Genomic DNA, 26,645 nt, shown 5'->3' with positions numbered 1-26,645 from the left:
GACATGTTGAGAATATATAGTGAAGTATTTCTGAGGTGTTTAAATACAAAAGGGCAGAATGTGAAATAAGCAAATGTGCAAATTTTTATGCCTGTGTATAAAAATTGAGAATATATGAAGAGAAAAAAACTTCTAATTGTTGGAATTCTGGTATAAAATTGCAGTGGTTATAACTATCGACACACCCTTGTTGGGGCCATTAAGAACCTGCTCAAATTTCACATTCCTCATTAACAAAGTAATATAGTAATATAGTTATATAGCCTCAGACTTGCTAGACTAAGACAAACTATCATATAATTTTAGAGCTAAAAAGGATCATAGAAAGTTCCCATGTAATGGTCCTAGGAAGAGAAAAGGATCAGAACCACTTGAGGATGTGTGTCCTCAAGGGGGGAGATAGGGGAAGGGGGACAGGAAAATGGGGAGGGAGGGGGAAAGGGAGGGAGGGGGAGAGAGAGGGAGGGAGAGAAAGAGAGATTGACTGCATGTCTATTAGTACTGAAAACAATAAGAACCTGCTGGGGGAAGTCGCAGGCATGTATATTTTAATAAAGCCAGTCAAAAAAAAGACCATCTAAAATCTTTCTGTAATTCTCAATTACTTACAGGATCAAGCCCATACTTCACAGCATGTAACTCAAGCCTTTTCATGATCCCACACCATCTACTTCACTACCATTCCCCCTTCTTCAAAACAGTCCAGCCATGCAAAAGACCTGTAGCTCCTCAAATAAGTTATGCCATTTCATGGTTCCCCACCCCTTTGTTCATGTTGTTATCTCTACAGAATATCACTCATTATCAAAGCATGCTTGATACCGTAGTATGTGTTGGGGATACAGTGATGATGAAAGCAGACACAGTCTCTTTTATGAATAACTAGGTACATACATGGTAATATCAGCTAGAGATAAGGACGTTTACTTGTCCACTTTGCACCTGGAAAATGCTTAGCCATCAATCACAGCTTGTGTTCATTTCCTCTGTCCATTTCTCGATTCTCTTCTTAACCTAGACTGAGCTAATCATTCTTTTCTTTGGGTCTTCACTGGACCTTCAATATATTTTCATGATGTTACCTAAAACATTCTATTAAATTTATATTTGCTGCCTCCTAACAGATTGTGAACTTCTTGTGGGGACATAGGTCTTATACAGGAATTAATTATTTGTACAATGAAAAATGAATTACTGAGTGAAACTACTTCTTGAACTCTGTTGATAATGGCTCCTGAGCATTCAAAAGATAAAGCTCAAACTTCAAAGTTTATTATTCAAAGCCATCCCCAATCTGGCTCCATCAATGTCTAATCTGGTTTTTAACCTAGGCTTCACATTAAAACCCCCTCACCCACTTCTAGAATTTCTGATCAATTTGGTCTGCAAATGGTGTTCCAGCATCAGAACTATTTTGAACAGTTCTTCATGGGATTCTGATGTGCAGCCAGGGTTGAGTGTTACTGTTCCTTAACTGGCCTTCCCTATATCGTACCTGAGAAGTATTTTTAATCGTCATTAAATAAATATATTTACTTGACTACTTACCCAGGAGCACAGGACAAAGAGGAGCCCATGTAAGAAGATTTAGGGAAGTATCTCTCCCTCACTGACTGTTTTCCCTATGTTAACTTATATAGTAGGTCTCTTCTACTGTCAGCTATATAATACTTTCCTTTCAACTGCTCTGAAGGATCCATTTATTCAACAGATATTTACTGACAGCCCATCATGTACCAGGCACCATTCTACAGGCTGAGAATACAGGACTAACAAGGCAGAAAAGAAATCTGGACTGATGGAGCTTGTATTCCCTTTAGAAAAAAAAAAGAACAACAAAAAAGGTAAGTTCGCTTAGTGATACCACCAGCAGTGGGCTGGTAAATATTTAACTACTGGCTTAGGAGAGCTGATTTGTAGCATTTGCCAATTTCTTTGGTATATTCTCCCACCAAATGTAGCAGATTTCCAGCTACCTATGTCATTGACCTCACTGAAAACAGTTGAGAAGAGATGTGCAGTAGGGCACTGTTGTACAGTATTTCCATTATACAGTAAAATAGACATAAATAACTTTGAGAACAGACAATAGCAAAATGTACTAAAATAATTAGGAAGTGCTGAGTTTTGAGTATTTGTTATATTTGTTTTTAACAGCATTTATTTCACTGTAAGTTTATATACTTCAATTTTTAATAATGGCTTTTTAAACAATGGGCTTACAAACTTCATGAACATTTAATCAGCTTTTGTAAGCCAGTACAAGCCAGTTGTAGCACACTACTGGAAAAAATATAAAGAAAATAAAATTGGGTTGTGAGTGAGGACAAGTGATTGGAAACAACTTTATAATGAATGGTTGGGTATGGTCTCTCTAAGGTGTTTTTTTTTTAATTTTTATTGTGGGGATTTATATAAAAATGTGAAATTTCCCATTTTAAATACACCCATGTTATACATTCAGTGATACTGATTACAGTCACAATATTGTGCTACAATCACCATCACCCATTATCAAAACTTTTTTATCACCTCAAACAGAAACTCTGTACTCATTAAACAATTACCCCCCATACCCACCCTACCCCAGTTCCTGCTAACCTGTGAGCTACTTTCTGTCTCTATGAATTTGCTTATTCCATATATTTCACATTCAGTGTCTTCCTTTTGTGATTGGCTTATTCCACTCAATACGATGTTTTCAAGGTTCATCCATGTTATAGCATGTATTAGACATTCATTTGAGAAGGTCTTATTTGAGCCAGGAACTCATTAATAAAAAGAGGTTGCAACACAAGATTCAGGGAAAACACAGCATTCCAAACAGAGGAGAACGCAAGCATTCTGAGGAGAGAGCATGCTTGCTGTTTAAAAAACAGGTCAGTGAACAACAGAGTTAGAGAGGTAGCAGTTAACAGATTATGTAACACCTTTGGCAAGGAGTCTTGATTTTTTCATTCAGACTGTAACAAGAAGCTATTTATCTGGCTGTTGGGTAGATAATGGATTCTTAGAGTGGCAAGACTGGTAGAATGGGGTGCTGTGGTAATCCAGGTAAGAGATGATGATTTGGGATAGGTGGCAGTGCTGAAGATGGAGAGGATAAATTTGGGCTATATTCTGGAGACAGAATAGTCAGGACTTACCAAAAGAATGTGTGTATATGTGTGTGTGGGGTGTGTGTGTGTGTGTGTACGGGGTTTGAAGCAAAAAAAAAAGTATCAAAGATGACTCTCATGCTTTTGTGTAGGGCACTTAGGTAGATGGTGGTGCCATTTACTAAGATGAAAAAGTTAGAAACCAAACAGGTTAGGGATAGTGACAGAAAGCAAGAACTTTGTTTTGGACATGTTAAGATGTTGATGACTATTAGCCAAGCAGAGCTTTGATAAGTCTACCAGTTTGGGAAGGGGATAGGGCTATAGGCATATTTGGGACTCAATGCCTTATAGATGGTATTTATTGGGAAAGATGAGATCAACTAGAAATAGCACATATGAAATATAAAAGAGGACCCAAGACAAAACCTTAGATGCTCCAAGTTTCAGAGACTGAGTTGAGGAAGAGCTAGCAAACGAGCAGCAAGTAAGGAAGGAAGGAAGCAAGGTATCAATCAGGGAAGCCAAAACAAAGTGTTTTAAAAAGAGAGATGGTCAACTGTGCCAAACCCTGCCCAGATAAAGAAAGAGAAGAGACCACAGTATTTGAGACCACAGTATCTGAGAACACAGAAGTTACTGGCAACCTTGACAAAAGCAGTTTCAATAGAGAGGTGGTAATCAAAGGTAGACCAGAGTGAACTGATGGGGGAAATGGGGGGATAATTGCCTTACTCTTTGTGCCAGTTGAAGCTATTATGTACCCCTGAAAAGCCATGTCCTTTAATACTCATTCAGTATTGCTGGGTGATATCTTTTTTATTGTTTCTATGGAGATATGATCTACCCAATTGTGGGCGGTAACTTTTGATTAGATGGTTCCATGGAGATATGTCTCCACCCATTCAAGGTGGGGTTGCTTACTGGAGCCCTTTACGAGGAAACCATTTTGTAAGAAAAAACTTTAGAGCAACCAGAGCCAACAGAGCCAGAAATCTTTGGAGATAAAGAAGGAAAACACCCCTGGGGAAACTTCATGAAATAAGAAGCGAGGAGAGAAAGCAAGCAGAGGTCCTCAAGTACCCTCCCAGCTGACAGAGGTGTTCTGGACCTGTTGGCCTTCTTTAGTCAAGGCATCTTTCCCTGGATGCCTTAATTTGGATATCTTCACAGATGTAGGAACTGTAAATTGCAACTTAATAAATTCCCCTTTGTAAAAGCCATTCCAGTTCTGGAATACTGCACTCCAGCAGCTCATAGACTAAAACACTCTTATACTGTCTCAGGACCCAGCTAAGAGAATTTCCTGTATGCCACATAGCCTACATTTATTTTTTTGAATTTTTATTGACAAATCTTCACACACATTCCATACATGGTGTACAATCAATGGCTGACAATACCATCACATAGTTGGGTATTCATCACCACGATAATTTTTAGAACATTCGCATTACTCTAGAAAAAGAAATTTAAAAACTCATACATATCATACCCCTTATCTCATTGACCACTAGAATTTCCATCTATCCAATTTATTTTACCCCTTATCTCCCTATTTATTTATTTATTTTTTAAACTCATCTGTCCATAACGTAGATAAAAGGAACATCAGACACATGGTTTTCACAATCACAGTTACACTGTAACAGCTATATTGCTATACAATCATCTTCAAGAATCAAGGCCACTGGAACACAGCTCAACAGTTTCAGGTGCTCCCTCCAGCCACTCCAATACGCTAAACTAAAAAGGGACATCTATAAAATGTGTAAGAATAACCTCCAGGATAACCTCTCGACTCATCTGAAATCTCTCAGCCACTGAAACTTTATTTCGTCTTATTTCCCTCTCATATAGCCTACATTTTAAGTCAAACCATCCTAAGTATAATTTCCAATTCTGGTGAAAATTGCCCAGCCTTTATATGTAGTAAAAAGAAACAGAAACTTGTAAATAAGCTACTTCCTAAAGGGTTCCCCCTGTTCCAGACAAGATTTTGTACTCTCTTGCCTCCCAGTCTTTGCCCTCACCACTGTACAACTCAAAATCCACTTTATATAAGAAGGCTTATATATAAGATATAGAAATGATGGTTTCCATTTCTATTTTCTCTCCTCAGAAAGATGCAGTTTTCTAGTTTTGTTTGATTTTAGTTAGTTTATGTATCCTAGCTTTCCATCTTCTATATTAGGTCTCCAAATTCCTAGTTCTTAACTTCCATAAAAGCTAATTTTTACTTTTTTTGTACCTTCCTAGCACTTAGTGCATCTAGTAAGCACATACATATTATGCGCTTCATAATTTTTTAATTGAGGGTATACAGGTCTAACTCAAAGAATTAAATTTCCTTACTCCAATAAATTGTTAAAACTGCAGTCATTGCTTTAACACTACTGGTCCAGATTTGGCTAAAATGTCTCTTTCAAACACTACTGTTAAGTCTTCAGACAATAGGGCTTTAAATTCTCCTCCACAACTGTTTAAAAATTCTGTTGAGGTATTTCATTTTTAATTACTATTAGTAGAAACATACTGTTCTAATTTGCTAACTGCCAGAATACAATGTACCAGAAACAGAACAGCTTTTAAAAGGGGGAATTTATTAAGTTGCAAGTTCACAGTTCTAAGGCCATGAAAACGTCCCAAATAAAGCAAGGCTACAGAAATGTCCAATTCAGGGAAAGATACCTTGGTTCAAGAAGGCCGCCAGGATTTCTCTCTCAACTGTAAAGGCACATGACAAACATGGGGTGGCATCTGGTAGTCTTCTCTTCCGGCTTCTTGTTGTATGAAGCTCCCCCAAGGGCGTTTTCCTTTTTCATCTCCAAAGGTCTCTGGCTGTGCAGGTTCTGTAGCTCTTTCCAAAACAGTTCCCTCTTAAAGGGCTCCAGTGAGCAACCCCTCCTTGAATGGGTAGAGACATATCTCCATGGAAATAATCTAATCAAAAGTTACCACCCACAATTGGGTTCGTCATATCTCCATGGATAATTAATAAACTCCTACCCTGCAATGCTGAATGAGGATTAAAGGACATGGCTTTTCTGAGGTCCACAAATCCAAATCAGCACACATACCATGATGTTCCACATTCTTGTTTTGTTTAGCTTTTTAAATTGAATCATGTACTCCACATATTCAAGTCTTAAACTACCAGTCCTGTGGATATGAATCCATTTATAAGTGGGATCTATGAGGAAGTTATTAATTAAGGTAAGGCCAGTCTGGATCAGGGTGGGCTTTAATAAAATATAAGGACTGGAGTCCTTATAAGCAGAGGGAATTTGTAGACAACAGCAGTAGGAGACAGAAGGAGACAAGAGGCATGTGATGGAGACAGACTGAGCAACCTCCAGAAAGTGACAGATTTCAGAGAAGGCATGATCCTGCTGATACCTTGCTTTTGGATTTCTAGCCTCCAAAAGTGTGAAGCAATAAATTCCTATTGTTTAAGCCAATCAGTCTATAATACTTTCTTACAGCAGTCATGCCAAATTAAAACAGTTGTCCTTTTATCACTCACATTTAAGAAGGGTTTATTTGTTCATAAACCTCCAGATTTTCCAAAAACAATAAGAAGTATACATTTGAAAGATTCAAAAACAGTTTGACAATGAATAAAGAAGTATTTGCAAAGTCCCCTTGGGGGAATGAGGAGAAAGGGGGAAAAATTCAACTTCCCCATTTGGAGAATTTCTGATATTCTCACAAGCAGTGGGGACAACCAAATCAATAGGTCAAGCCCTCCATCTTGTGGTTTGTCCCTATGAAACTTATCCCCACAAAGGTTAGCCTAAGCCTACCTAAAATTAGGCCTAAGAGTCACCCTACCAGAGAACCTCTTTTGTTGCTCAGATGTGACCTCTCTTTCTCTCAGCTGTCATGGCAAGCGAATTCACTGTCCTCCTGCCCTCTATGTGGGACATAACTCTCAGGGGTATAAACTTTCCTGGCAACATGGGACAGAAATCCTAGAATGAGCTGCGACTCAGCATCAAGGGATTAAGAAAACCTTCTCGACCAAAAGGGGGAAGAGAGAAATGAGACAAAGTTTCAGTGGCTGAGAGATTTCAAACAGAGTCAAAAGGATATCCTAGAGGTTATTCTTACACGTTATACAGATATCCCCATTTTAGTTTATGGTGTATTGGAGTGGCTAGAGGGAAGTACCTGAAACTGTACAGCTGTGTTCTTAAAAATGATTGTATAATGATATAGCTTTCACAATGTGACTGTGTGATTGTGAAAACCTTGCGTCTGATGTTCCTTTTATCTATGGTATGGACAGATGGGGAAAAAATACGGGTGAGAGATAAACAACAGGGGGAACAAAGGTTAAAATAAATTGAGTAGATTGAAATCTAGTGGTCAATGAGAGGAAGGGGAAAGGGCATGGCATGTATGAGTTTTTTCTTTTTATTTCTTTTGCTGGAGAGATGCAAATGTTAAAAAAAATTGATCATGGTGATGAATACACAACTATGTGATGATATTGTGAGCCAGTGATTGTACACCATGTATGGAATGTTTGTATGTCAAGAATGTACGTTTGTTTGTTATTTACAATAAAATTTTTTTTTAAGTTTGAGAGTACTATAGTTATATATTTTTAAATTACCAAAACATAATTTTACTATGTGATGACTTAAAGGTGTAAAGACATATGGATCTCCTAAAGGTATCAAACCACCTTTAATGTGACCTTTGTTTTTTCTCAATTTATATTTCGTATTTCACTTTAGATTATGGGTATACCAGTGGTTACACACCCCCAGTTTTCATTTCATTCCATGGTCTCACTGAAAGGTTAAGCTTAAGGTTACGCTATAACCTACCTGCTGATGACTGCCAAATCTATACATTTAGGCCAGACCTTTCTCTTTTGCTCTGGTATCACATTTCTAACTCTTCTTTAATATCTAAATTAAACACACCCCAAATTGTAACTATTTAACCTTGACTAAACCTGCTCCTCTCTACATGTTTCTTATCAGTGAGAGGCATCATCATCCACCCAGTTGCCAAATCACAGAAACTCAGGAGTTAGTTTCAGACAGCCTCCTTTTCCTCAGCCACCACAACCAGTTGGTTCCAGGCACTATTTTGCCATGCTCCCCTTTTACTGTACCCTCAACTAACTATTTAGTTCCCCCAAACATGTAGAGAAGTGGAGGCCTAGGATACTCTTCTCGTTCCCAATCTCCCATTCAGCCCTCAAAGTATCAGAGCAGGTGGCAATTCCTTTTGGAAACCTTCTGTGAGTTCCCCAAACACGGTCAGCATGACCTTCTTCATTACTCCCACAATATACTTCAACCATTGGCCTTATCCCACTTAACTGTAATTATGTGTTTGCTTTTATGGCTTCCTTGGAAGTTTTGGAAGGCAAAACTAGGTCTTTAAGTCCTATATCTTGGAAAATGAGAATATTGATTAGGACACTGTAGGTAACACCAACGTTTGCTGCAATTAAGCAGTATCTTAAGTATCTGTAAAATGCTACTTTCAGATTAGAGAGAGAGCATTGCACAGTAAGAGTGTAGCTGAGAATATAAAGGACAGTCTGAAACAGTAAAAAAAAAAAAAAAAAGCTCAGATTATCATTAAAGTAAAAGCTGTGCAGTCACAAAGTAGGAGTGAGATCTCCTAATAAAAAAGTTGCTGTCCAGCTATCAGAAGTAGAAAAGGCTCGTATACAATTGCCTCAACTTTTCATATGAAAAAGTTGGCAAAAGCCTTACCATTAAAGAACTACTGATAAAGGGAAATGTAAAACAAAGTAAAAACAAAAACAAAAAACCCCATAACTCCTTCCTTTAATACTCAGAAGGAAAATTCTGGTCAATTCACAAGCCATTTAGGGCTGAAAAAGCTACATACGGCAAGTCAGACCTGCAAACCACCCACTTCCCTACAGGCCTGCTCTGGAGTAGCTGAGTAAGAAAACGAAGTTGAAATATTTCCACCACAGAACTGTCAATGAGGAAGGAAAAGAGTTCAAGTGTAAAGCCTTAGAGAAGTGGGCAGTTAACAGCAACTACACACCCAAAGTTCTTTACAGTGAGGGAAAGAAGTTTCCCCATGTTTCCAAACTACCACTTAAGAATACACCGAAGGCAGAGAACGTTGGTGTCTCAATTTGAAGGTAGTCACACATTGTTCTCTTTGGAACTGGATTTGCTTTTTACCTTGCTCTTTTGTGCTGTCCCTGTTTTGAACTTATTGTACAAATTAACACTATATTTAAGTCACAAATTGACATAAACTGCCAGGACATGGTAATATGCCTTTAATATGAATTCTTTTCTTTCCTCCCAAAGTAGTTATCATTAACTTAGTGGTAAAGAAAACAGATCAGATGCCCCAGGATTATGCAACCTTGAGGGCTAGACGGTTTTCACTCATAATTTCTTCACAAACATCTTGTTGGCAAAGAGCAGTTAACAACGGAGGAGGAGGAGGGTTGGAAGTGAAAAGACAAGTTGGAGAGAAGATGGGTGGCATTAGTTGTCCTCCAAAACGACTTTCGGTAAAAGTTCAATATGGAATGGAAAAAAAAAAAAACAGGCAATGGAAATTTATAGACGTTCCAAATCTTTCTAGAGTAGAATCTCGAAACCTCTATCCCCACATACAAACCACATGCTTTACTCCCAGGAATGCTACAGCAGCAGCAGGGCGGAGTAGCGAGCCACAAGCTATCTCAGGCTGGGTCAGACCCACAAGTTTCTCTGGTTCGCCGGAGAACGTAGTCCGACACACCCTCGCTAGAGATGGGGAAGATTCGTTCCTAGGTCCGGGGGCTTTCTTAAGACCCAGGGCCTGATGGAAGGAAAGAGAAGGAACCAGAGGACCCAACACCGAATCGAAACTTTTAAATGCATGCACACATTTACACACACTGCGATATACCGTTGCCTTGGAAACCAAGCCAACCATCTAACCCCCTCTCAGGAGCTACGGTTGCACTCTTTTGGACCAGAGTTCTTGGACCGGAGGAAGCGGGGGCCGGGAGAAGGGGTCTTCTCTCGCGTCCCCGCCCGGGTCTCGTTACTCTAGATGCCTACCGAATAAAGGAGTACGACGGCGCTGGGACCCGTGGAGCCGACAGACAAACAAGAGTTAGAAGAACTGGAAGAATCCATGGTGCGGCTGCCGCCCCGGGTGAAGCCGGGGATTCCTTGCTAAGCGGTGGTGCTGCTGCTGCCGGGGGCGGATCTTCCGTGCAGGGCGGCCCGACCTCGTCTAGGGCGGTGGCACCCTCTGCAACCGCTCCAGAGGACCCCGGGCGCCGCCATCTTATCGAGGACGGAAGCCCTTGGCGCGCGTGCGCAGAGATCCCCCGGAAACGCGGAGGCGGGCGGGCAGGCGTTCCTGGGTGGGATCGGGGGGCGTCCCGCGGTGGCAGGCCACCCCCTAACAATGACTGAAGAGAAGGCGTCGGGGCCCGACGCGCCTGCCGGTTCTCAGATGCTTCTGGACACTTTGCTTCAGAACCTCTACGACTTGGGTGAGTTCTTGACCGCCGGAGCCCACGTGGAGCCCATGTGCAGAATGAACTTGAAAACCTGGGGTCTCCGGCGCGTCCGGAACGTGGTGGAAAGAGGGGTTCGCTGGGCTGGCTTCCGCTTTCACACCAAAGATTCGTTTGCACGGCAGGCTGACTTCAGCTCGTCCGACCTGATTCTGATAGAAGCACGCACCCTCGGCGTCTTAGGTTACCCTTCTGCCACCCACTCCATCGTGAAGGGATGAGAAATAAAAACAGGCAATGACAATTTCTAGAAGTGCCAAATCTTTCTAGAGTAGAATCTGTTGATTCCTCGTGACTCGAATTAGCCAACTCTTGCCTGAGTGTGGGGGACCAACCTGGTGACCTGCTACCAAGGTTTTATATGGGATGATGTATCCAGGACTTGGACTCTTGAAATAGTCCACTTTTTCACTTCTAGACCAGTCGGAAATCCCCAACCCTCTATTCTAATACTCCACTCCACTCCCAAGTCCCACCAGCCCAGTGCTAACAAGACCTGCCTTGGCCCGATGTATTGGACTACCTTGTTAGCCATTAGATAATTCACTAGCCTCCTGGGTGCCTGTCCAAAAACCTTGGAGAGCGTTTTCACTAGAAGCTTCACAACCTTTTTGAAACGTAATTTGGGTGACCTTTGCACTCCTTTCTTTATCTTGATGGAGAAACAAGGAAAACCTAAAAAGCTTATTTTAAGGATGGATAACCCACCTGGCACTTCAGTAGGAAGACAACCCTAAGGACTCTGAAGAACTTGATCTGGGGAAGTTGAAAACGTTTGCGCATACGCCACAGGCAATGATGAGACGTTGGTGCCCTTAAAAACCAAACATATTTCATTCTTAAATTTATAACTTAATGTTGCAAAAGCTATTTAGTTTTTATTTTAGAACAAGAGCTCAAAAATTCTAAGCCTATCTAAACAATAAGAATAATAGGTAAAAAGTGTTGGAAATTTACCTATACTACCTGCTTTTCAAGTATTGAGTCATTTAATTTTCGCAACACCCCTGTGAAATAGATACTGTCATTAACCTCAAGATTAAAAACTTTCTTAAATTCAACTAGCTAGTCATTTTGCAGAGCCTGGAATCCAATCTCCTAGCTCCAGGCCCTGTTGCTGAATTGTGCTGTGGGGTAGACATCACTGTTCTTGGGATTATTGGAGAGCAGAAAAGACTTAATCTCTGACCTTCAGAAATCTAAAATCTAGATGAAAGTCCTAAATGTAGTTTATGTCAAGTCAGACTGAAAAGTTTTAGGCTAGGAGTTCTGAAGACATGAATTTAATCTACTCATTTTTATATCCCTAATGCTGAAGTTTAGTGGGCCAATAGTGCTTCTTGGGTAAAAGAATAAATAAGTAGAAACAAACACATCCATGAGCATCTGATATTACAACAGCTCTACAGTATTTGTGCTTCAGATGAATTTTGAGGCCTAGAATTCTGGTCAGAATCTTTTTTTTTTTTTGTATGCTGCATGGTTGGGGTCACATTTCATTCTTTTCCCATGTGGCTATCCCATTATTGGAGCACCATTGTTGAATTGGGGGGGGTGGGGGAAATGTATGGGCTGGGAATCAAACCCTGGTCTCCTGTATGGCAGGCAAGAATTCTACTACTGAACTACCCTTGCACCCCTAGTCAGGATCTTTAGGTGACTGGTCAGAGTTTGAATAGAGTTAGTATGGGGATTTAGTAGAAAATAAAGGCTTTCAGGGTAAGTCTGAAGTTAATTGTAAGGCTTATCTGTTAGAAAGGAAGTTGAAAGACTATTATACGTAGCTGTAATCCTAAAATGTTAAAGAGAAACATTGGCTGCAGTACAAGGCAACTGGAATTTCTAGTCTGTGGGATTATTGTCTGTAACACCACAGTGAGGACTAAAGTAATTGTGCTAAAATAAGGGTCAAACGTTCAAATTTAGTTACCAAGGTTTAGATTACATTGTGGAGTCTAAATTTTCTGCAAATACAACTGTATTTGAATTTAAATAAATAGTTCATTTTTTTGTATTTACAGTTGGGTGCTTATAGCTATGGCATATGCACAAGTGCATTCATGTGATTTGGTATTGGTTATAGCTAGAACCAAAGATATTTATTTTTCGTTTCTTGTATTTGAGCAACAGGAGAGACAGGAGACAAAACAGAACAGAAAAAGATCAAAAAGAAAAGGGAAAGCAAGAAGAGAGATTTGGGGACTACAGCAGTTTTGGCAGAGGAATCAGCTCCTCCACCTGGTTCCCTCATAAGAGGGCAAAGGAAAAGTGCTTCCATTTTCTTCAGGGAACTCAGAGAAGAGCTTCACTGCACACCCACACTGAACTCCACACATTTACCTGTAGAAGCAAACGTCATTGCTGCAATATCGCCCTCTCCCCTGAAGAACAACAGGGAGCAAGTTGAAGTGGTAAAATTTCACAGCAGAAATGAAAGAAAACCAAGGCTGGATCAAGATGAGACCACAAAGGTAATGAATTGGTCTGCTTATACCATAATCTAGTGAAATCCCTGGTGTGGTGAAATTAGCTGAATATCTTTATAAATTGTATCAGGAGTCCCTAAGACTACCCCCAGGTTTAGAAACTGTTGAACACACTTATTGCAGTAAAAAGATCCAGGGTAAAATCAGCAAAGGAAAAAGGTCCCTGGAGCAAAACTTGAAGTTTGGAGGAACCTAGTCACAACCTTCCATATATCCCTTCTAGTGGAGTTGCACAGAACACACTTAATTTCCCCAGTAACCATGTGACAAAATGTGCAAAGTGTTGCCATCCAGAGAAGCATGTCCAGGCCTAGGTGTCCATGATTTTTATTGGGTGTCGGTTATGTGATGGTATACTGGCTGCATGGTTGACCTTAGTTACTGAAGCATCAGACCCCCAGAGGGAAAGCAGATATTCACCAGAAATCACGTCATTAGCATACAGTATTTGGACAAACTGGTATAACACATCTCAAGGTCCCAGGTATGCAAAAACACTCTCGGGCGGAATATTCTAAGTGCTCAGTTCATACAAATCAGCCAAAAGCTAGTCAGGAAAACAGGACATTCTTGGGAATGTGTGGGGTTGATAAACCCTGACCCACTGACTTAACTCTTTCTTATTGATTGGCCTTCTGCTTGAACAGTGCTCAGAAAAAATTCAGTCATTCAACAAATATTTCTGGTGTTCCTACTAGGTGCCAGCCATTATTCTGGGCACGGGAATATAGCAGTGAACAAAATTTTTTTAAAAATCCTTTTTATGGTTTTAAAACTGTTTGTAATCTTTTCTAGAGCTCAGATAAAACTTGATGTCAGGCTTATCAACATCTCTTCCTCAAAGGTTATCAGTGCGTTCTGTAATCATATTTACCAATTACTTTAGGATTCTAAGTCACCTTCTCAACTTTTAGGACTCAATACAGTGAGGCCCTGGGAACTATTACAGGTGGGCCAAGAAATGGATTTGCTCAGCCTCTGGGGTGGCTGGCATGCTCAAGCTGGTCATATCCATTACCCCAGTGTACCATACAAATACTAATATTTTTTGTATGTGCCATGATGTGAAAAAGATTGGAAAATACTGCCGTGTAGTTTAATTCTGCTTTTGGAGAAATGAACAAACATAAACCCTCTAGGCATCCTCCCTTGGTTTCCTCAAATGTCTTGGACTTCAGTTTCCTTTTACATTCATTCCTGGTCCTCCTTCTGTAATGGAAAGTTTTCTTTCCAAAAAAATTGACAGGAGTCCTTTTTTCATTGTAGTTGACTTTTTTACAGGATTCTCAACTCATTCTAATGTTTGGACTTCCTGACCATATACAAAGTTTAGCCAGCTGACATCCATTGCAAGTTTGTGGCTTTCCCAAAACCAACCACAGGACCAAAAATTCATTAGAAAGACTCACAGAATTTAGTAAAAACAGTAATACAGCTACTGTTTATTACAGGGAAGTGATACAAATAAGAACCAGCCAAAGAAAGAGACATATAGGATGGAATCCAAGAGGAGTCCAACATGAAATTTCCAGTTGTCCTTGGGTCATGGATGACGTTACCTCCTCCCACTCATGATGTGTGAAATATACACAGAGTATTGCCAACCACACACGCTCACTCAAGCCTTCGGTGTTCACTATTTTTATTGGGGCCTGATCATATGCTACCCATGTGGCTGACCTTTAGTCTCCAGTACCTGCTAGAGTTCATCCAGAGGTTGGAACTGTTATGGTGTGGTCCAAAATTCCCAGCAGACAAAAATACTCCTATAAGACAGGACATTCCAGAGGCCTCAGGATCACCTTCCAGTAGCTGAAGGCAAAGGACAGAAATTTCTTTGGGTAAGGTTAATTTTTCACTACACACCATTCTTATAGCTAGCCCTAGTGTGTTCTTGGTGATGTGCCCTTTATTCCATTTTTAAAATATGTCCCTTGAAAATGCTCGTGTGTCTGGTTAAGGAGTCAAAATTTACACACAGTAAAACTGCCTACACCCATAAAAGACCTTAAAATGTTGACACTGCAGCATGTAAATGAATGCAAATTAATATAATACTAATTGTTATGACATATCCTGAGTGTGCGGGATGCCAGCTAACAGGATAGTCAGTCAGTTGGGGTTAATTAGGATACATAATGCAATGTTAAGAGTTTGTATAACCTGTTAGAAGGTTACTTGTGGTCCCAGCTCTCTAAAAGTTTGTAAGCCATTGTAAGGCAGTTTAAACACATCTGTAATCAGATTTAATAAAATATTGATAGTTTTTACTTTTCAATCATGGAATTAGCTGGTCACCTGAACAATACTTGAGAAAGGAAGAGGTGCTGATGAGTTGGAGAACAATATAGCTGGCCCTGCCTGACCCCCAGGAAATGACCTTCTATTACCAAAATTTAGGCTTATGCTATAAATAGTACGGTTAGATGATTGTGCATTAAAATAGTTTTCCATAGGCTTATCTAGGTTTTGGCGACCATTTATATAATATTTTTCCCATTCCAAATGAACTTTCTGATCATATCCCATTTGTGTTGCAATAACGAAAGAAGTAGTTTGACAGGAAAATAGTAGGCAAATGAACTTTCGTACATTTAATCCTCAAATAATTCTTGGGTGTCTACAATTTGCTAGACTCCTGAGGTACAGCTGTGAACAGTACGTTGTCCATTGCCCTCTAGAGTATGCTGTCCAATAATGGAATCAAGCAAAAATCCACATGAAGGAATAATAAAATTTAAAAAGTTATAAATGCTCTGAAGTAAACAAATATGGTCCTAAGAGTAACAGGCAGAACCTTCTTTAGATTGAGTGGTCAGGGAAGGTTCCATGAGAAGGTGACATGCTGGCTGACACTTTCAAGACGTACTAGTAAGGCAGATAGAGTGATCCAGGTGGAGGGAAAACAGCATTGGATATGTCCTGAGGTGTGGAAAAGCTTGACATATGTTCAAGGAGCTGGAAGAAGACTGATGTAGATAGAAGTAGAACATAGGGACAGTTTTGTGAGCTGGTGTGAAAGGCTGTGGTCTTAACTGTCTTTTACCATCTCATCCATAGTGATGAGGCATTGGATTTTAGTTTTAAGTGCATGGAAGCCATCAAAGAGTTTTTTTGTTTTTGTTTTTGTTTTTGCATGGGCAGGCACCAGGAATCGAACCTGGGTTTCTGCATGGCAGGCAAGAATTCTGCCACTGAGCCACCGTCGCACCACCTACCATCAAAGAGTTTTAAGGACATGATGTGATCTGATTTATATTTTTCAAAGATCTCTGGCTCCCGTGGTGAATAGATTAGAGGTGAACAACGGTGGATGTTTGAGGGGCTGAGTTAGGGGTTTGTTGCATTGGTCCAGGTTTGAAATGGGTGGCTTGAACTTGTGATTTGAGGAATGCCTGGTACTCTCTACTGGCTACTATCTGTGAGGGGAAAAGTTCCTATGTTTTTACGAAATCAAAGTGTCTTATGAGGCTTAAAATGATCCAGGCATTACTTGTTCTTGGATCTCCATGTTTACTAGTGCTATTTCCCCATCCCTAGCTTAAGACATCACTCACTGTCCTTGTTTGATGATCTTTAAACCTCCTACAAGGCCTAGATAAGCAAGGGATCAGAGGGGGAACTTGAAATCTGTGGCCTAGTGACCTAGACTGAGGTACATGTAGGCTGCTTTAGAGCCATGTCACCAATTGTTAATAACAATAGATAATATTTATTGGACATTATGTACTAAGAGTGCTGATTATTTATATTTATTAATTCATTCACTATCTCTTCTTCTAGTTACCTCTCTTCATTTTACAGAGGAGATTGATACCTAGATAAGTTAGTTAATTTGCGTGCAGTTACATGCAACACATACCTGTGATTCCAAAGTTTCCCTAGGGCCAGAAACGATTTGTTGCTTTGTTGTTTTTTTTTGGTTTGTTTTTAGTTTTGGTGGCAAAATCAAACGTAAGCTGATGTGAGGCTTTTTAAAAATTTTTATCTATCCCATTTGACATGAATATGCACAGATGTTGCTGCAGAAATATGTGGTTAATTATATGAGTTGCCTACTTGGAGCCAGTTAGAAGTGATATGTAATGCTCAGTATATTTACAATATTACCTTTCTAAAATGTAAAAAAAATCTTTGTTTTGAAACTAGAAGTTGGTCCTAAGGATTACAAATAAAGGATTGTGAATCTGAAGTAAGCCAGGGCTCAGGTTTAAACCTCGTATTATCTGGCTTAAAAGACTGTGTACTGTATTCTACTACTGTTTGTCTTTGTAGTATCACAAGTATGCTCATCTGGATCTTCACCATGACTGGACAATTAGATATTCTCCCAAATTATTGCCAAATTGTTTCACATGTCACACCATTCCCCAGGTTGTCAGTGGCCTCCATTGCACTGCAATATTTAGATAACTCCACAGTACTCTATCCTGAAATTCTCTGTGCTGCAGCAGTACTTAGTAGTTTTGTACCTTATACCCTGTTTTCTTCAGTGGGTCCCATGTTAGACAGATGCTAAGAAGAAAGAAATCTATGGGGAAAAATACAATTAATGTAAACTAAGGTTTGTAGTTAACAGTAACATTGTAATATTCTTTCATTAATTGTCACAAAGCCACTATATCAAAGCTTAATGTCAGTAATAGGGGATATAAGGCTATGGGATTCTTTCCTTCAGAAGAAATGAAAATGTTCTCATATTGACTGTAGTGGTAAATGCGTATCTGATTATACCAGAAGCCATTGATTGTATACTTAGGATAGATTGTATGGTGTGTGAATAAAACTGTTAAAAATAAAATTAAAAAAAAAAGACGGGTGGGTGGCAGGTAAACTTACAGTATCAAAACTGAGCTCTTCTCTCTCCTAGAAGTATTAATATAAAGATGAGGTACACATATACATATATATATAGACAGAGAGAGGTATTAACTAGACGGAATGCGCTCTTAGCAGTTTCTGACACAGTTAGACTCACAATGACTTTTTTTTTTATTAATTAAAAAAAGAATTAACAAAACAATTAGAAATCATTCCAATCTACATGTACAATCAGTAATTCTTAATAACATCACATAGTTGCATATTCATCATTTCTTAGTACATTTGCATCGATTTAGAAAAAGAAATAAAAAGACAACCGAATAAGAATTAAAACAATAATAGAAAGAAAAACAAACAAACAAAAAAAAAAAAACCCAAAAAAACAAACAAAAAAACAAACAAAAACCTATACCTCACATGCAGCTTCATTCAGTGTTTTAACATAATTGCATTACAATTGGGTAGTATTGTGCTGTCCATTTCTGAGTTTTTATATCCAGTACCGTTGTACAGTCTGTATCCCTTCAGCTCCAATTATCCCTTCTCTTTTTTTTTCTTTTTTTTTTTTTAATTAACGGAAAAAAGGAAATTAACCCAACGTTTAGAGATCATACCATTCTACATATGCAATCATTAATTCTTAACATCATCACATAGATGCATGATCATCATTTCTTAGTACATATGCATTGGTTTAGAAGAGCTAGCAACATAACCGAAAAAGATATAGAATGTTAATATAGAGAAAAAAATAAAAGTAATAATAGTAAAATCAAAACAAAACAAAACAAAACAAAACAAAAACCTATAGCTCAGATGCAGCTTCATTCAGTGTTTTAACATGATTACTTTACAATTAGGTATTATTGTGCTGTCCATTTTTGAGTTTTTGTATCTAGTCCTGTTACACCGTCTGTATCCCTTCAACTCCAATTGGCCATTATCTTACCCTGTTTCTAACTCCTGCTGGACTCTGTTATCAAGGACATATTCCAAATTTATTCTCGAATGTCTGTTCACATCAGTGGGACCATACAGTATTTGTCCTTTAGTTTTTGGCTAGACTCACTCAGCATAATGTTCTCTAGGTCCATCCATGTTATTACATGCTTCATAAGTTTATCCTGCCTTAAAGCTGCATAATATTCCATCGTATGTATATACCACAGTTTGTTTAGCCACTCGTCTGTTGATGGACATTTTGGCTGTTTCCATCTCTTTGCAATTGTAAATAACGCTGCTATAAACATTGGTGTGCAAATGTCTGTTTGAGTTTTTGCCCTTAATTCCTTTGAGTAGATTCCCAGCAATGGTATTGCTGGGTCGTATGGCAATTCTATATTCAGCTTTTTGAGGAACCGCCAAACTGCTTTCCGCAGTGGTTGCACCATTTGACATTCCCACCAACAGTGGATAAGTGTGCCTCTTTCACCGCATCCTCTCCAGCACTTGTCATTTTCTGTTTTGTTGATAATGGCCATTCTGGTGGGTGTGAGATGATATCTCATTGTGGTTTTGATTTGGATTTCTCTAATGGCCAGGGACATTGAGCATCTCTTCATGTGTCTTTTGGCCATTTGTATTTCCTCCTCTGAGAGGTGTCTGTTCAAGTCTTTTTCCCATTTTGTAATTGGGTTGGCTATCTTTTTGTTGTTGAGTTGAACAATCTCATTATAAATTCTGGATACTAGACCTTTATCTGATATGTCGTTTCCAAATATTGATTCCCATTGTGTAGGCTGTCTTTCTACTTTCTTGATGAAGTTCTTTGATGCACAAAAGTGTTTAATTTTGAGGAGTTCCCATTTATTTATTTCCTTCTTCAGTGCTCTTGCTTTAGGTGTAAGGTCCATAAAACCGCCTCCAATTGTAAGATTCATAAGATATCTCCCTACATTTTCCTCTAACTGTTCTATGGTCTTAGACCTAATGTTTAGATCTTTGATCCATTTTGAGTTAACTTTTGTGTAGGGTGTGAGATATGGGTCTTCTTTCATTCTTTTGCATATGGATATCCAGTTCTCTAGGCACCATTTATTGAAGAGACTGTTCTGTCCCAGGTGAGTTGGCTTGACTGCCTTATCAAAGATCAAATGTCCATAGATGAGAGGGTCTATATCTGAGCACTCTATTCGATTCCATTGGTCGATATATCTATCTTTATGCCAATACCATGCTGTTTTGACCACTGTGGCTTCATAATATGCCTTAAAGTCAGGCAGTGCAAGACCTCCAGCTTCGTTTTTTTTCCTCAAGATGTTTTTAGCAATTCGGGGCAACCTGCCCTTCCAGATAAATTTGCTTATTGGTTTTTCTATTTCTGAAAAATAAGTTGTTGGGATTTTGATTGGTATTGCATTGAATCTGTAAATCAATTTAGGTAGGATTGACATCTTAACTATATTTAGTCTTCCAATCCATGAACACGGTATGCCCTTCCATCTATTTAGGTCTTCTGTGATTTCTTTTAGCAGTTTTTTGTAGTTTTCTTTATATAGGTTTTTTTGTCTCTTTAGTTAAATTTATTCCTAGGTATTTTATTCTTTTAGTTGCAATTGTAAATGGGATTCGTTTCTTGATTTCCCCCTCCGCTTGTTCATTGCTAGTGTATAGAAATGCTACAGATTTTTGAATGTTGATCTTGTAACCTGCTACCTTGCTGTACTCATTTATTAGCTCTAGTAGTTTTGTTGTGGATTTTTCCGGGTTTTTGACGTATAGTATCATATCGTCTGCAAACAGTGATAGTTTTACTTCTTCCTTTCCAATTTTGATGCCTTGTATTTCTTTTTCTTGTCTAATTGCTCTGGCTAGAACCTCCAACACAATGTTGAATAATAGTGGTGATAGTGGACATCCTTGTCTTGTTCCTGATCTTAGGGGGAACGTTTTCAATTTTTCCCCATTAAGGATGATATTAGCTGTGGGTTTTTCATATATTCCCTCTATCATTTTAAGGAAGTTCCCTTGTATTCCTATCCTTTGAAGTGTTTTCAACAGGAAAGGATGTTGAATCTTGTCAAATGCCTTCTCTGCATCAATTGAGATGATCATGTGATTTTTCTGCTTTGATTTGTTGATATGGTGTATTACATTAATTGATTTTCTTATGTTGAACCATCCTTGCATACCTGGGATGAATCCTACTTGGTCATGATGAATAATTCTTTTAATGTGTTGTTGGATACGATTTGCTAGAATTTTATTGAGGAATTTTGCATCTGTATTCATTAGAGAGATCGGCCTGTAGTTTTCTTTTCTTGTAATATCTTTGCCTGGTTTTGGTATGAGGGTAATGTTGGCGTCATAGAATGAATTAGGTAGTTTTCCCTCCACTTCGATTTTTTTGAAGAGTTTGAGGAGAGTTGGTACTAATTCTTTCTGGAATGTTTGATAGAATTCACATGTGAAGCCGTCTGGTCCTGGACTTTTCTTTTTAGGAAGCTTTTGAATGACTGCTTCAATTTCTTTACTTGTGATTGGTTTGTTGAGGTCATCTATCTCTTCTTGAGTCAAAGTTGGTTGTTCATGTCTTTCCAGGAACCTGTCCATTTCATCTAAATTGTTGTATTTATTAGCGTAAAGTTGTTCATAGTATCCTGTTATTACCTCCTTTATTTCTGTGAGGTCAGTAGTTATGTCTCCTCTTCCATTTCTGATCTTATTTATTTGCATCCTCTCTCTTCTTCTTTTTGTCAATCTTGTTAAGGGCCCATCAATCTTATTGATTTTCTCATAGAACCAACTTCTGGTCTTATTGATTTTCTCTATTGTTTTCATGTTTTCAGTTTCATTTATTTGTGCTCTAATCTTTGTTATTTCTTTCCTTTTGCTTGCTTTGGGGTTAGCTTGCTGTTCTTTCTCCAGTTCTTCCAAATGGATAGTTAATTCCTGAATTTTTGCCTTTTCTTCTTTTCTGATATAGGCATTTAGAGCAATAAATTTCCCTCTTAGCACTGCCTTTGCTGCGTCCCATAAGTTTTGATATGTTGTGTTTTCATTTTCATTCACCTCGAGGTATTTGCTAATTTCTCTAGCAATTTCTTCTTTGACCCACTCGTTGTTTAGGAGTGTGTTGTTGAGCCTCCACGTATTTGTGAATTTTCTGGCACTCTGCCTGTTATTGATTTCCAACATCATTCCTTTATGGTCCGAGAAAGTGTTGTGTAAGATTTCAATCTTTTTAAATTTGTTAAGACTTGCTTTGTGACCCAGCATGTGGTCTATCTTTGAGAATGATCCATGAGCACTTGAGAAAAAGGTGTATCCTGCTGTTGTGGGATGTAATGTCCTATAAATGTCTATTAAGTCTAGTTCATTTATAGTAATATTCAGATTCTCTATTTCTTTGTTGATCCTCTGTCTAGATATTCTGTCCATTGATGAGAGTGGTGAGTTGAAGTCTCCAACTATTATGGTATATGAGTCTATTTCCCTTTTCAGTGTTTGCAGTGTATTCCTCACGTATTTTGGGGCATTCTGGTTCGGTGCGTAAATATTTATGATTGTTATGTCTTCTTGTTTAATTGTTCCTTTTATTAGTAGGTAGTGTCCTTCTTTGTCTCTTTTAACTGTTTTACATTTGAAGTCTAACTTGTTGGATATTACTATAGCCACTCCTGCTATTTTCTGGTTGTTATTTGCATGAAATATCTTTTCCCAACCTTTCACTTTCAACCTATGTTTATCTTTGGGTCTAAGATGTGTTTCCTGTAGACAGCATATAGAAGGATCCTGTTTTTTAATCCATTCTGCCAATCTATGTCTTTTGATTGAGGAATTCAGTCCATTGACATTTAGTGTTATTAATGTTTGGATAATATTTTCCTCTAACATTTTGCCTTTTGTATTATATATATCATATATAATTTTCCTTCTTTCTACACTCTTTTCCATATCTCTCTCTTCTGTCTTTTTGTATCTGACTCTAGTGCTCCCTTTAGTATTTCTTGCAGAGCTGGTCTCTTGGTCACAAATTCTTTCAGTGACTTTTTGTCTGAGAATGTTTTAATTTCTCCCTCATTTTTGAAGGATAATTTTGCTGGATATAGGAGTCTTGGTTGGCAGTTTTTCTCTTTTAGTATTTTAAATATATCATCCCACTGTCTTCTAGCCTCCATGGTTTCTGCTGAGAAATCTACACATAGTCTTATTGGGTTTCCCTTGTATGTAATGGATTGTTTTTCTCTTGCTGCTTTCAAGATCCTCTCTTTCTCTTTGACCTCTGACATTCTAACTAGTAAGTGTCTTGGAGAACGCCTATTTGGGTCTAATCTCTTTGGGGTGCGCTGCACTTCTTGGATCTGTAATTTTAGGTCTTTCATAAGAGTTGGGAAATTTTCAGTGATAATTTCTTCCATTAGTTTTTCTCCTCCTTTTCCCTTCTCTTCTCCTTCTGGGACACCCACAACACGTATATTTGTGCGGTTCATATTGTCCTTGAGTTCCCTGATACCCTGTTCAAATTTTTCCATTCTTTTCCCTATAGTTTCTGTTTCTTTTTGGAGTTCAGATGTTCCATCCTCCAAATCACTAATTCTATCTTCTGTCTCTTTAAATCTATCATTGTAGCTATCCATTATTTTTTCTATGTTTGCTACTTTATCCTTCACTTCCATAAGTTCTGCGATTTGTTTTTTCAGTTTTTCTATTTCTTCTTTATGTTCAGCCCATGTCCTCTTCATGTCCTCCCTCAATTTATCGATTTCATTTTTGAAGAGGTTTTCCATTTCTGTTCGTATATTCAGCATTAGTTGTCTCAGCTCTTGTGTCTCATTTGAGCTATTGGTTTGTTCCTTTGACTGAGCCATATTCTCAATCTTTTGAGCGTGGACAGTTATCTTCTGCTGCTGGCGTCTGGGCATTTATTCAGATTTCTCTGGGTGTTGGACCCAGCAATATTGTAAGATTTTTCTGTGAAATCTCTGGGATCTGTTTTTCTTATCTTGCCCAGTACGTGGCGCACGTGGCACACGTTTCTCTCAAGTGTTTGGAATGGGTCTCCCCCAGTCACCGATCTCCGTGGCCTGGGGATTTCGGATCCAGTTCTCTCCGTTGGTTCAGGGGCCACGCGTGGTGGGGGCGTCAGCTGCCGCGGCTTGAGGGGACCCTGTGGCTGGTTGCGGGCTGCAGCGGGCCTGGGGGATTCCCCACCGGACCAGGAAGCCTCCCGTGGGGGGGGGCTACCGCGGCTTGGATAGCCCTCCTATCCGAGACTCGTATCCGCGGACTCGAAGCAGAGACTCGAAGCCGCCCGCAAAAGAGGGGTGCCGCCTGCCTCGGCTTGGGAAACTTGCTTCTCCAATACTCTCAGCCGGCCCGGAAAGGAGGGAGGGAGTAGCTCGGACCACCGCAGCTGCCACTGATTGGGAAATCGCATGCCGCTTGGGGGTCTCACCGCAGCCGAGTCTCGCAGTCAGTCTAGCCAGCCCAGACTTTTGATAGCCCTCTGATCTGAGATTCATAGCCGCGGACTCAAAGCCGAGACTCGAAGCCGGCCGCAAAAGAAGGGCGCCGCCTGCCTCGGCTTGGGAAACTTGCTTCTCCGATACTCTCAGCCGGCCCGGGAAGGAGGGAGGGATTAGCTCGGACCGCTGCAGCTGCGGCTGCTCGGCAAATCGCGCACTACTCGGGGGTCTCACCGCAGCCAAGAGTCGCAGTCAGACTTGCCAGCCCAGACTTTGGATAGCCCTCTGATCCGAGACTCGTAGCTGCGGACTCGAAGCCGAGACTCGAAGCGCCCGCAAAAGTGTGGCGCCGGCCGCCTTGGCTGGGAAGCTTGTCTCTCCGAGTCTCTCAGCCAGCCCGGGAAGGAGGGAGGGATTAGCTCGGACCGCCGCAGCTGCGGCCGCTCGGGGGTCTCGCCGCAGCCAAGTCTCGCGGTCAGACTTGCCAGCCCAGACTTTGGATAGCCCTCTGATCCGAGACTCGTAGTCGCGGACTTGAAGCCGAGACTCGAAGCCGCCCGCAAAAGTGTGGCGCCGGCCGCCTTGGCTGGGAAGCTTGTCTCTCCGCGTCTCTCAGCCAGCCCGGGAAGGAGGGAGGGATTAGCTCGGACCGCCGCAGCTGCGGCTGTTCGGGAAATCGCCCGCCGCTCAGGGATCTCACTCACCGCAGCCGAGTTTCGCAGTCAGACTAACCAGCCCAGACTGGGTTACGCTGTGTGTCCATTCCCTGCTGTAGCCCCGGGAACTGTTCTGTACTGTTTCTGTTCACCTATTAGTTGATTTGGGGTCGGAGGAACTAAGACGCATGTACCTTACTAAGACGCCATCTTGGATCCCCTCACAATGACTTTTTAAAATATAAATAAATAAATAACCTTTTTAAAAAAGGATAACACTGAGAAGAGCATTCATGAATTAATCAGTAAAATTTTTTAAAAAAGAGAACAACACTAATATAGTTTAAGCCACCAATACATCCCTCCAACACAGGATCCCCGCCCTTCCCTAGTCAAGGTAACCAGTATTCTGAATTTTATGTTTAACATGCCTTTCCTTTCCTTATAGTTCAACTCCTATGTATGTGTCCCTAAGGAATATGTTATTTAGTTCTGCCTTTATGAATATTTTACAATGATGTTTTTACTGCATAAATAAAAAAGTAATCTAACTGAAGTAGTTTTCACTCACTAAGGTATAACTAAATTTCTTAGTATTCTAAAAATGTTTGCATTTTAAAAAAGAGTGCTTGTTAATCCAACTAATCTTTGATTAGAGGAAGATTGGGCTGTGTAACTAGTGGGTTAAAAAAAAAAACTCTGAGCAGCACAGGAGGAATTATTGTTGATAGGCCCATAGATAAGTTCACTGAGTCTGGTGAACTGCCTATCTTCTTGCCTCACTCCCACGTGCTTCTCCCAAACTGTTCTTTCTTTTTATGGCTTTCTTCCTTCCTCCTTATCTAGCATACAAGTTTTCAAAAGTTCCAAATATTTTTCTGTTTCATATAGTGGGGAGGGTGAGGCTGTGTTTGTCAGGATAGGTTAGGTTAGTTTATAGTATAATAACAAACAATCCCTACATCTCAGTGGCTTAAAAAAGCAAATTTTTTTTCTTTTTGTTCAGGAAGGATAGGCAGGGGCAGGTAATCTCCATACCATCTTTATCGGGGGACCCCAGGTCATGGAGGATCTACCATCTGGAAGATGGCTAGTTGCTTTGGTAAAAGAAGGGGAGTTAATGGGTGGCTCTTGAAGATTCCATGCGAAGGAGCATTCATCTCCTCTGCTCACAGTTCTTTAGCCAAAGAAAGTCATGTAGCCAGGCCTCACCTCAAGTAGCAGGGAAGTATAGTCCTCCTGTGCGTCTGGAAGTAGAGGAGGACTCAGTGCTGCCTGAATATAGTAATGCCAACTATCACAACCCTCATTGAATTTGAGGGGAAAGAAATCAGAGGAAACCGCAAGTTGTTTCTAAATTGGGATGCTGTTAAAGCTTTAAACAAAATAAAGTAAAAAATTTAATTTTATTAAAATCGAAGTTAGGTAGTGATGGGGTCATGCTAATAGACTGAGCATCCATGAAATAAGTAGCCAATATTTTTTCCCCGAACTGTTTGTGTTTGTTATAAACAAACCTTTTCTCAAAAATACATCAGCAGATTCCAGGCTGAGACATTTCTGGTGAAATGTTAACAGAGAGATGGGAAGCACCAAGGTAAATGTTTGGCCCAGAGCTGCCACCAAATGGTCACACC

At 39.8% G+C, this 26,645-nt stretch overlaps 2 protein-coding genes across 4 annotated transcripts in view; one reads left to right on the top strand and one right to left on the bottom strand.

The window, feature by feature from the left end:
• Positions 1-10,434, bottom strand: part of GNPAT (glyceronephosphate O-acyltransferase) — a 66,857-nt gene extending 56,423 nt beyond the window's left edge. For all 3 annotated transcript variants that reach the window (XM_077168329.1, XM_077168333.1, XM_077168331.1), the window contains exon 1: positions 10,169-10,434. In XM_077168329.1, the coding sequence (XP_077024444.1) occupies positions 10,169-10,246 (78 nt within the window). In that variant the 5' untranslated portion in view covers positions 10,247-10,434. The remainder of the gene's footprint in view (positions 1-10,168) is intronic.
• Positions 9,922-26,645, top strand: part of FSAF1 (40S small subunit processome assembly factor 1) — a 58,003-nt gene continuing 41,279 nt past the window's right edge. The window contains exons 1-2 of the mRNA XM_077168334.1: positions 9,922-10,611; positions 12,766-13,106. Of these exons, the coding sequence (XP_077024449.1) occupies positions 10,524-10,611; positions 12,766-13,106 (429 nt within the window). The 5' untranslated portion in view covers positions 9,922-10,523. The remainder of the gene's footprint in view (positions 10,612-12,765; positions 13,107-26,645) is intronic.

The sequence above is a fragment of the Tamandua tetradactyla genome, chromosome 7 (assembly GCF_023851605.1).
Source record: "Tamandua tetradactyla isolate mTamTet1 chromosome 7, mTamTet1.pri, whole genome shotgun sequence".
Classification (NCBI taxonomy): domain Eukaryota; kingdom Metazoa; phylum Chordata; class Mammalia; order Pilosa; family Myrmecophagidae; genus Tamandua; species Tamandua tetradactyla.
This window is presented reverse-complemented; position numbering and strand designations above follow the sequence as displayed.